General features: G+C 49.2%; 1 protein-coding gene across 6 annotated transcripts in view; it reads left to right on the top strand.

Moving 5' to 3' along the window:
- The window catches only part of LOC143133977 (trinucleotide repeat-containing gene 6C protein-like), a 53,031-nt gene that overhangs the window by 13,943 nt on the left and 26,976 nt on the right, over positions 1-12,112 (top strand). For all 6 annotated transcript variants that reach the window (XM_076294003.1, XM_076294028.1, XM_076293994.1 and 3 more), the window contains exon 4: positions 7,523-7,855. In XM_076294003.1, the coding sequence (XP_076150118.1) occupies positions 7,523-7,855 (333 nt within the window). The remainder of the gene's footprint in view (positions 1-7,522; positions 7,856-12,112) is intronic.

Below are 12,112 nucleotides of genomic sequence, written 5' to 3'. Positions count from 1 at the left end.
GACAAGCACAGGCGCAGACGAGAGCGCACAGGAAGGACCACAGGGGGGGGGGGGGGGGGGGTCAGTCATACAGGAAGGCCGAAAAGTGGGCGAGTGAAAGTGTCGGGTGAGAGGTGGAAAAGAAGAGAAGGGCGACGACATGGCAAGAGAGAAAGAGGGTCGCTGAGGAGTTGCACTGCTCGACAGAGAGTGGGCGGTGTAAGTGGGGGGGGTGAACGAGGGCAAACTGCAAACTCCTCTCTGCTGTGGTGGCTAATCTCTGCTCTGGGGGCTGTATATCCTCCCATGGTTGACAACACAAGCTGCCTCAGCCTCCAGCACACAGTCAGCAGCGCTGACTACAGCATGCAGCATGCAGATAACGCCATATGAATGTGCTCAGCAGCCCGACTGCTAACACAGCCGCGCGCTCAACGAAAACTGGCTATATGAATAAAAAATGGAGGTTCACTTCAGCGTTGGGAGTAATCACTGTGGTGCGCACTCTCCTCTCAGCGGTGTCGCCGAGGTGGAGGTCGTGTGTAGGATAGGGGTGGGCGATATATATCGTCTGCGATAATATCGTGATTGTTGTTTTAACAATGTGCAAATTTACATTATCGAGTATTTAAATTACTTATGTGGCAATAACACTCGAAATCAGGCATTGAAACCTCATACATTCACTAAATCCAGGAGGTGTATGCGAGAGAAGCCCCTGGCTGCTGCAGAGCAAGTGTCACATGATCGCTAGTGGGTCCACGTTGTCACACATACGCCTAATGTTTATTTTGTGCAGCTAGACTAGCCTACTTGGGATTTTGTGCGGCTACTTCTGTTCAAGTAGCATTGATGAGACGTTTTTTCCTACAGGGTATTATGTGGAGATAAAACATTAGCCTTTGAGTATTTTAATAGTCAGTTGTAAGCAAAGAACTCTTCTCATGTAACACTTTTGTAAATGGACTGAAGTTTGCACTACGTTTATCGATTATGCTAACTGTTAGCATCTCTATGGGATTTCTCATATACATTAGCCATAAGCTAAAGCATTAGTTTCTATTCTGTAACTTGGAATGCTAGCCTACATCATTGCTCTTAAACAAAACATCGAAGGAAATAACTGAGATGCACTCTGTTGGTCTGCTTCATTTTACAGTGAATGTAAAGGTTTTTGAAAGGAACTTTCTCATGTCATTGCCACACACTCAAGTGGGGGTAGAATTGGAATGTGTCAGAGTGACAATGCATTGGTTGATTTGGTTAAAATGTCACAGGTTATTGGTTATTATTGTATTGATGCTATTCATAAATAATGAGCTGTAAAGTAACTGTTTTAAAGGATATCGACTAATTGTCGTTATTGTCAAAATCACAAACAATATCGAGATATTATTTTTTGTCCATATCGCCCACCCCTAGTGTAGGAAATAAAGCACGGCTCGCTGTTGCTCCGTCGTGAACAATGGTGCGCTGGGGACCAGCCCCCCTCCCCAGCACCGCCTCTAAATCATGGCTGCCCTTCCTTAGCATTTCAACTTGTTTGCGGTAATCGATCCTGCCTGCCTGCCGCTGCCATATGCATGAAAATGAGATAAATTCAGAGCCATGGCTGCATTAACTCCAGTGCCCCCCATTAACTCATGCAGAATATATACACATTACAAAACACATACACACACACACACACACACACACACACCATATATAAAGAGCACCCCCATATTGTGGCCTATGTGCAGACTTGGCCAGGCCTTGTGTGAGGCCCATTAGCCGGAAGGCGAGAGAATCCCCCCCCCCCCCCCCCCCTTCCAATCACCCAATCAGGCTGGTCCCCCTCCCTGAGCAAATAAAAGGCTTCCCAGCCATGACTGACTGGAGGCCACTGAGGCCAGAGCCAGTCTCCTCTCCACAGCCACTGGTGAGGTTAACACCCTGTAATTGCTGCTGGGCCTGGACGATAATGCCCTTTTTAAACACAAACACACACACACTCACACTCTGACGAGAAACACACAAGTACATGCACACATCCATAAATTATGGAAATGTACAGACTGGAGAAATCGAAAAGGGAAATGCTAATGGAGGAAAAGGGCCACTGGGGTCCATCGCCAAAGCCAGAATAATACAGGGGCGTCCATTTCTTTGCTTGCATTCTCAGTTGTGGATGAGAGAACATATGGGGTTTGCCAGTTTTGCTGCCTCTGCACTTGGTGGTGTGAAAGGACGTATGAAACACATGTCAATCCTTCATTCTGCTTTTCCCCTTACTCTGCTCTTTCTGTCCCACCCCCCCACCCCACCCCGAGACGCTGGGCATAGTTGACATTCTGAGGCTCATATTTACATGATGTCACAAAAAATAACAGCATTACCACCCCCCCCCCCCCCCCCCCCCACCCCCCCCAACACACAAACGCACACACACACACACACACCGCCCCACCCGGGACATCGTAAACTCCAGATTGGATTAATTTGCAATTTCACATTCAATTAATTGCGTCAACACTCGAGTCCGATTCGCGTTATCATGAATCGCAATTTAATTAGCTGCTCATTTGCTTTGGAAGGGGTGACACTGGTGTCATCTTTAATGGCGACATTTATAAATACTCTATAAATTAATCGGCGAGCAAGTTTGAATTACATCTGTCAGATTTATTATTTTGAGAGCAACAACCCCCCCCCCCCACCACCACACCCAATTGTTTTGTGTTTCTCACATAATGTAGCAGACAATTGAGCAGCAGAATCTCAACGACCTGCTACTTGTAGTGCTCAGCACTCTTGAAGGAACTGTAATCTATCGTACTGCTGCTGTAGATGAAATATTCTTCCTCATTTGTCACATTATGATAAAGATCTTCAGCTGTGGTTAGAGAGTGGTTGAAGGGTCGGGGTAGCTGCACAACGTATGCTCGTGCATTGAGACTTCCACCTTCTAGAGAGAAACGGTGACACACCATACATATTATATTACATCCGTTTTAAAACACAACACATAATTTTTCTATGAAGATGCCTCCTGCTCAGATAAGACCGGCATGTGCTTTTAATCATTAAAGTATTCATTTCAGCGATAAGGCAGGAGCTGTCTGTGGCAGCAGCGGCAGCTCTGTGTGTCGTGGTGACGGATGAAAATGGTGTCAGTAGATTAAGTTAATTAAGTGGTGCTGCTTCTCCCAGCTCCACCTGTGGCTGCCATCTTGAGAGGTCACGAGTAATTAGTGTTTGCTATTTTTATGTCATCGTTCGTATCGTAGTAACGCTCTCTTTAGTGTAGGTGTTCATGTTTATTTGAGGTTGTGAATAAAACCATTTTAATCCCTTGACGTTTGGCTAACACTTTTTATAAAATTTAGCAAATCACTTCTCACAGTGCTCAGGCTGTCTGTTCAGTGTCTGTATCCAAAAGACTATGATGTTCATGGACAGCCCTGGCCCTGTGAATGGACAACAAGCCTAGTGGCTCCGACAGCCGGGCCATAAACAATCCCAGCCTATGCTTCAGGAGCAAAAAAAAAAGGCCAGTGTGTAATTTGATTGGCTGTCAAGCTCAAATATCAAGAACCTTTTGCGAAAACTGAAACCAAATCACAGACTGCCTCCTTAAGATAGTCACAGATATGCCGTGAATTACCCAATTGAGCGGCATCCCCATAGCAACAGCCAGGCATCGGCGGGGTGAGGGGTTAGAGGCTGCGTCTCCAAAGCCCTGACAGATGGGCTCTGCCTGGCCCTCCCAGACGAACCCTTCCCCCATCTCACACCCAGCCCCATACCCGACAACCATGCTCCCTCCCTGGGAGCAGTCCTCAACTCCCACTCCCAGTGCCATGGGCTGTCTGGAGACCACAGAGTTCCCCCAGTGTCACCACACACACACACACACACACACACCCACACACACACCCACACACACACCCACCCACACACACACCCACCCCCACACACACACACACACACCCACACACACACACACACACACACACACACACACACACACACACACACACACACACACACACACACACACACACACACACACACACACACACCCACACACACACTTCGCAGCTCCTCTGCAGCAGTGTGACTTCTAGCAGCCACCCTGAGAGATAGAGGGCCTCCCTCCTGTATTTCTTTCCCTCTCATTCTTACTGTCCCCCACTTCTCCTAGTTTTGATTCCTCTCTCTTCATCCCCCACTCTCTCTCTCTCTCTCTCTGTCACGCATTATCTCTCTCTCTCTGTCTCTTTCTTCTCCTATAAACACCGGTGTCCTTGGGGCCTCTCTCTCACATTGTGTGGGCGTCCCTAGGAACCGGAGACGTCTGCAGAGCTCTGCATGTCTGGGCTGCGCAGGCTTAACTGTGCCTGAGATGCCACCTGCATATTCTCTCATTTGCCATTATGGCCAAATCCCTCCCTGATGTGTATCCAGCCTCTGATCCTGCAAATCCTCTGCGGTAGGAGAGAGAGATGGAGTAAGTGAGTGTTAAGAGAATGGGGGGAGAAAGCAAAGGAGACAGGAGCTTTGCAGTGCCGCAATCTTTTCTGCTAACCAGCCTCCCCCCTCCCCCGCCCCCGTCCAAACCTTGTGTGTTTGTGCCGGCGCATTTAAATGGCGTCTCAGACAAAAGCCTGGCGTTCACCTCGCAGCCCGAGCCCTAACGTGTTCTCCGGTGGGAAGGCTCTCGGAAAGCTGAAGACGGCGTCTGGAGTGCTGCTCCCAGAGCCGGGATCCCGGATCCCTGCGCTTTCCTCTGTTTAATTAACCATTCATCTTTGGGAGGCCGTAATTATAGGCTGGCTGGGTGATTGCGGATAGTACCTCAGTCAGATGGTTTAATGGAATTTACAGTGCTCTCGTTACAATAATTCATTTAATCATCACCTTTCAGCTTCAATTAAAATTAGTATTTTTTTTCCTCATTTTTTTTTTTTTGATGGACCACCTGAAACGGCTGTGCCTTCTGCTTTTAGTATCACAGGGTTTCAGAGATCTTTTGTCTCCCCCCTCAGCACCTGCCCGCGCCACTGCCACACGTACAGTAGGTGTGTGATGCTATCTGGGGCCTTTGTCTCCTGCTCCTTCTCGCTGTGTCGTGCTCCCGTACTGCACATGATGAAATAGCAGAGCAAGCCCCACAGCTTTGTTTTGAGTGCTCCTTTGATGGCTCTGTCGACGCCAGACTAGATAATTCATATTAAACACTGTGCGGTGGCTGTTTAATAAAATGCGCCTGATCAGCACTTCATGGTTCACATACTAAATCATTTGTGTGAACTCTTGATTTTTTTTTTCTTCAGTGTAATTTATATCAAAACCATTGAGGTTTACTGAGGCACTGTGCTTTTGATCTACAGGCACACATGGCATACTGACCCAAAGCACTGCCGTCCTTAGTGTTTTAAAAGGGATAATGGTCCCACTGTTTCTTTTAATAATAATGATAAAGAAATAATACATGAAACGGGTTTAAAAAATGGAAATTCGAGATCTATTGAGTGAACAGTGGCTGATAGAGAAATATAGGATAGACAGAGTGAGAGAGAGAGAGAGAGAGAGAGAGAAAGAAAAATGATTTTTCCATAGGAGAAATAGCTGACTGCCCAACTTTCCTTCTGGTGTGAGGGTGTGCAAATATTGATGAGCAGAGGGCAGACAGGGCCGTGATTTGAGTGTGTTTGGGGGTGGAGGGGTTTGGAGTGCAGGCTGCCTGCTCTGAGCTAGCTGTGAGAACATCCCAAAGCCCCAGTGTCCATCTGCTTCCTGTAATGGATTCACAACAGCGCCGAACAATGAGGGCACTGAATAAGTGCGGAGGGAGGAGAGGAGAGGGAAGGGGAGGGGTATGCCGGGACGCAACCTTCCGCGTGCTGATTGGCCAGGAGAGCGTCAGGCTGGCTGAGCTGAATTTAATCAGCAATATGCGTCACCAGCTGCAGCTTGCAGCCAGGCCGCGCTGGAGGGCAGAGGGAGGGAGAGAGAGAGAGAGAGAGTGTGCGTGTTTGTGCGTGTGTGCTGTTTGTCAGCAGTGCAGAGCAAGAAGCTAGCTGACAGACGCTTCTTGACAGAAGAAAAATTCAGGGGAGATTCTGAATTGGTTCTCTTCGTGCTTAGTAGTCAAGTTCAGGCCGATACCGTGTGTATGAAACCGAATAAGTCTAAACATATTCCATAAATTACCAGAGAAATTCATTCATCTTGACTGTGTATGCATTCCAGTGACGGTAGTCCTTGTTAGGTGCAGACATGAGAAGTGGACAAAAGGCATGCTCGTCAGTGCTGGACAAAGGGCAAAGTTCACAGTAACCATACTTCAGACGTAGTTCTCAAGCAAATATTTAATGACGTGAGATTTTTTGGGCAAGCCCTTCCTCAGACACACACTTGTCTGTCCTAAGAAGATCCCCCTGGTCAACTTCCGCTCCTGCGCTACAACCACCACCACAGCGTGCCATGCGGAGGGAGGGACGCGATGCCCGGTAGCTAATCCCAGCACGACAGGGGGATTCTGGGTAAACTGTTTCCTCAGCCAATTCCAGGTGGCCCACCTGCCTGTTGTTTTTAAACAAGCCCCACGTATCCCCTCGATATCCCCCGGCAGGGGGTGTGTGCAGGAAAACAACTTATTTACATTTGCCAGAACGCAGTGGTGATGTCAGCGCAGCCACAGAGTTATGCATGCTATGTGCAGGTCCTCCCCACAAATAGCAGCGAGGATTGGATGAGCTGGGGGGAGGGGGGTGTTGAACCTCTGTGTTATCGTAAACGCATAACGTGCTAAGCCAGGCATGGTTATTATTTCCCATTTGCAGAGACTAGCTTTGCTCCGTGGCCTGCCCACGGCCCCTCTCTCTGGAAAGCCTTGCCCGACGGCCCTCACGCTCCTCTAGTTGCATGCCCAGCAGGCGAGGATCTCTCCTGTTCGCCTAATACCAGAGTCGGGCTGGCGCTTGATTAGAGGCTGCACGCACACACACACACACACACACACACACACACACACACACACACTTGAGTGGAGGAATGTGGCGGGGTCATGGCGAGGTGAGGATCTCGGCAGGGGGCATAATCGCAGAGCGCAGACGGCAGACAAAGATTTCATGCAGAGAGCGGCGCTTGTTTTTCCACCGAGCCCCTAAGACCACGGGGCGGCTCACAGCCGACGATCGCTCGGAGAGATGTTTAGCTCTGTGGGAAGCGGAGAGGGGTTTTCAGCCCGCAGGCTCCGAACGAACGTCGGTTCACTTTCTCCTCACTTCACACTTGACAGGCAAACAACAAAATGGCCATAAAGAGAGAAATCCATCCAATAAAATGCAGATCATCAGAAATAAAAACAATGTCTTTAATGAGGTTTTGTTGTGCCAATCTTTAAAAGCTCATCTTCCCCTGTCACTAACCTGGTGTGCCCGCTCTTGTCTGTGTCTGTCTGTGTGTGTGTGTGTGTGTGTGTGTGTGTGTGTGCGTGCGCGTGCCTGCGTGCGTATGTGTGTGCGTGTGTGTCCGTGCTGTGTTTGCCCTGCAGTGCCAGACTCTGCCAAGCCCAGCCCCAGCCTGACCCTGTCCCTGTGCGCGGCTAGCAGCAGTGGCAATGGCAAGCGCGCCCCCTCCAGTGCCCAGCAGCAGCAGCAGCAGCCGGCGCCCGGCCCGCGCTACCCGCCCCGAGAGGTGCCCCCGCGTTTCCGCCAGCAGGAGCACAAGCAGCTTCTGAAGAGGGGCCAGCCATTGCCCGCGGGCACTCTGTCTCTCGCCGCCGCCTCCTCTTCCTCCTCCTCCTCCTCCTCCTCCTCCTCCTTTGCTTCAACGCAGCTTGGGACCAGCTCCCCTCCTCAAACCCCTTCAAGCAAAAGGCATACAGGTCAGAACCCAGCTCTTATAACGCTTCATTGTCATGCTCTCAGCTCAGATTGCAGTGTTTGAATCTGATAAGGTGAGATTGCAGTGTTTGATCATCCTGTTTGCCCATCCTGTTGTCTCTGCTACAGCAGAGTGGCCCAAAGGAATATGGTCAGCTGTGTAAAACTGAACATGGCTGAGAAACACTGCTGAATTATAGTACAACAGAAAAGTCAGTCCTCATAAAGTAAAACTTAGTAAAACTTTCCCAAAGCTGTAATTCAGTCCAGTTGTATTGTGGCTCTGTAGTGCCACTCGTGGCCTGGAGTATAGAGGCTGATCATCTGTCAGATCATAATTCGGAAATTAAGGCTGTATAGTGTTTTAGGAGAGCTTCTATTGTGGCGTACATACACGGTGGCTTACATATCGCAGCTTTCTTTCAAACTACAGTATTTAACATGGCAACACATATTAACCCTTTTTTTAACTGTTTGCTAGAGAGCTTTTGTACATTTTTTTTCTGATTGAAATTGTTTGACCTTTGGGTGGACTGTTCTGATTTGAAAGTGTTTAATGTTCTTCTATAAATTCTGATGACTTTGGTTGTAAAATGAATTCTAGTAAAATGTTAATTTAGTCGCAGACCTGCAGTCGCCCTCTTTGCCCTCTGCATTTCAGAAGAAGAGGGAAGCATTGTGCACATGTCTGGTGCTTTGAATGATCTCCATCTTGTTTGTATAGATGAGTTCACTGCTGGGTGCCGACTCTGCTGTAATTTCAGCAATTCATTCAGATTGTGGAAGCACACTGTCAAGTAGCTTTGTGTTTTTTACCATGGAGCTGAGAATATGCAGAATCCAGACTGCTAGACATGACTGAGCATGACATTAACATGACTTAACAACTAAGCCTGCTGCCAAGATAATCCAGTTGTCTTTAAGATGCAAAAGACTTATCCCAAGGCTCCTTTATAATTTGTTTTACTGCGAGACGGTTACTGTTATGCCCCAAGTTTACGGGTTCAGAGGTCATGGGAGTTCCTGGGCCAGAGTGCTTTTTGGCCCATTGTTTACTTACAGATTAGTATTTACACACGAAGCAGCTGGTGAGCGCCCCCCCCCCTGCGCTCCCCCCAGCCCAGACCCCCCGCCTGGCCTCCCTCTCCTCAGCCCATCCCCCAGTGGGGACCTGAGTGGGGACCTGTGCCTGCTGGAGCTCTCTGGTACAGCAGGTGGTAGCGCTGTTCTAACAGCGGCGAGAAATGCTTTGTAGCGCTCAGAAACGCCGCTCACCAGCTGTTTTATGGCTTTTTAAGTCAGTGCTAGTGATGTCACTGGCTGTGCTCCACTGCAGGTTATTATTATTATTGTAGCTGTTTGCCATTTGCTTGTATGCCCCCCCCCCCCCCCCCCCCCCCCCCCCGGTGGTATTCTGGTATTAGCTGTTGTATTCTCACCTTGACTTATTTTGAGCCTTCCTCAAGCATCAAAGTGTGGAACTATTCCAGATCAATTTAGCAACGGCGGTGCGAGCCAGATGCTCACTTAAGCCGAGGCGGCGAGCCAGTGATCAGGGAGGTGGGGGGGGGGGGGGTGTTGCCGTGCTGACGCCATGCGTGTCATTGTGCATGCTATGGTCTCCCCGTGGTTCCCAGAGCATGTGAAAGAGAGCCTGCCCTGTCTTCACACGTTGAGCCCCTCCCCCCTCCTCCATCCCCCCAGTGGGTTCATTAGTCCTGTCCCTCCCCAGCTGATGCCTGTCAGAGGGCTCTTCTCTCCTAGGCAGGGACGCCATGGAGAGCTGGCTCTGGCAGAGGGAAAAACATGAGCGATGAGCTTTTTAAACCTTTTGTGCCATTCCAGTCTTGGGAAAACAAGCAAGGCCTTTGATCCGCAAACCGGAATTGGCTTGAAAAGGGGGTTATTTTCAGACAAAGAAGTCTATCTGGCCTTGTGTTGGTTGCGTCACCGAAGGGGTTTTGGCCGCGGGTAATCTCTGGCCTGGCATCAGTGCATAATGGCGTACCGTTGGGAGCGTAGGTACCTCTGACTGGGCTGCGTTTCCGCGCCAGGCGCCTTGGTTGCCTTTCAGTGCAAGAAACAATCACTCATGTCAGCATCCTACATCCTCTGGCTCTCACTCTCTGTCTTCCCCCAACCCTGCCACCATCTCCACCTCCTCCACCACGTTCCTTTCTTTCCTAGCTCCACCCCACCCCCCTTCTCTGTCTCATTTTGCATGGGGCATGGTGGGAGGAAGGCATTTAGCTTTTGGCAGCCTGCCCATGCTCACGTGAGACTTATTATGTGTCTCGCGTAGCACAGCTTTTTCGATTGTTGTCGCTTTTTCATAGCTCACCGGATGTGTTGCATTGAACGGAAGGTGCGCAGCTTTCAGGTGTCGTAGAATCCTAGTTCTGTTTTTTAGAAGCATAAAGAAAGCAGAATTAAGACTCCTCTGCAGTGCTGTAGTCCCTGGCACATTGGCAGTGACTCAGAAAGCTGGATTTATTTAGCTAAAGTCATGCAGGGACAATGGGACTGGGCTCTGAGATGAGTGAAACAGAAACCGAAAAGGAACAGAACAAATGTAGCTGTGCAGGTTGAACATTTCAAACAACGAGCCCAAATAAACATAGAAACGCACGCACACACACGCACACACACATACGCACACACTCTGTAGCTAGGCTATTTCTTGGCAACTCTTCAAAATGAGGCTTGAATGCCTGAAAGCAGATGCTTTGAATCAGGGCTGTGAGTGTCTGCACTCGGCACAGCGTCTCTTAGGATGGTCCTACAGCTCCTCTCTCCAGGTATTCCTCCTCCTCCTCCGCTAGCATTTCTCTCCACTTTTCCTCTTTGTGTTCTTCACTCCATTGTTTTATTTATTTATATGTTTATATATTTATTTATTTATTTATGCATTTTTGTTGTGCCGGTAGCGTTCATGACCGCTATGATAAAGAAGCCGCTCGCTTACCCGGCTATGAAAAATTAACCATGCAGCCTATTTTAATGCTGCTCAAAGCAAGCATGCGACAGAGACAACGTTGCAAAGCAGAAAGCAAAGAGAGAGGGAGGGAGAGAGCTAGAGAGAGAGAGAGAGAGAGAGGCGGGGGGGCAGAGGAACGTGGCGGAGCGAGGGAGACGTAGACAGCAGCAGCAGCAGCTCTTGGCTGTGTTTCAGGTCTGATAAAATGGCGTCCCTTGCTGAGTGGCTGGCTGCAGGAGGAAGGAGATCTGGTGGACCCGCACTGCTGCAATAGTTCTCATGTGTGCTAGTCGTCTTCTACCGCACTAAAACAAAGGCGTCTTGGGGGATAGACCAACGCTAAAGGTTTTGTGTTGGCACGGAAAACCCTGCAATGGGCAAAAAATTGGGGTGAAGTACGCTGCTGCCCGTAAAAGCACAGCCAGCTTCTCTCATGCTGTAGATCACGCTGCATCGCCATCAGCGCCTTTGTTTGCCGTTTCCTTTGGGTCTGTGCCATGCACCCCGAGTGGTTGGTGGTCTGGGCGAGGCACGTTTTGTACCAGTGTGAATGAGTGGCAGGGCCAGGAAACGCTGCAAGAGGAGAGAGAAAGGGGGACGCTGTGTTGGACGGATGCCCACTCCATCGCTGTGTTTTGTCTGTCCCTCCCCTTTTGTAGCAGACCAAACAGCCCTGTGATGTCTGCAAAACAGATGGGAGTTTGAGTTCTTGCTTTTTGTTTACAGTCGAGTCTCTTATTTTCACTTAAAGCTCAGCAGCTCTGGGTTGAATGTTTACCGCATTCATGTGAGTGTTTGGGTTGTGTTCAGGCTCTGTTTACCCTCCCTGGTTTTACCGTCCTTTGATTTTATGTGAAAAGAGTTAGTCTTATTTGACAGGAGGTTACAGGCTTGGCTAACCATAGCTTTTGTTGGTCGTGTGTGTGTGTGTGTGTGTGTGTGTGTGTGTGTGTGTGTGTGTGTGTGTGTGTGTGTGTGTGTGTGTGTGTGTGTGTGTGTGTGTGTGTGTGTGTGTGTGTGTGTGTGTGTGTGTGTGTGTGTGTGTGTGTGTGTGTGTGTGTGTGTGTGTGTGTGTGTGTGTGTGTGTGTGTGTGTGTGTGTGTGTGTGTGTGTGTGTGTGTGTGTGTGTCTTTTTCCAATGATAGACTACGTGCAGTGGCTGCACTGCAGGCTGACGACCCTCTCCGATAAGAGGCCTGGGGAGAGCTGATAAGTACGTTGAGGAGAAAATTGCATTCAGAGACTCCCGACAGGAATGTGTTGTGCAGTACCTTAAGCCACA

Source organism: Alosa pseudoharengus, unplaced genomic scaffold (assembly GCF_046254945.1).
Source record: "Alosa pseudoharengus isolate Yale_2024_CS ecotype anadromous, Long Island Sound unplaced genomic scaffold, YU_APseudo_1.1 YU_APseudo_1.1_scf_1, whole genome shotgun sequence".
Taxonomy (NCBI): Eukaryota; Metazoa; Chordata; class Actinopteri; order Clupeiformes; family Clupeidae; genus Alosa; species Alosa pseudoharengus.
This window is presented reverse-complemented; position numbering and strand designations above follow the sequence as displayed.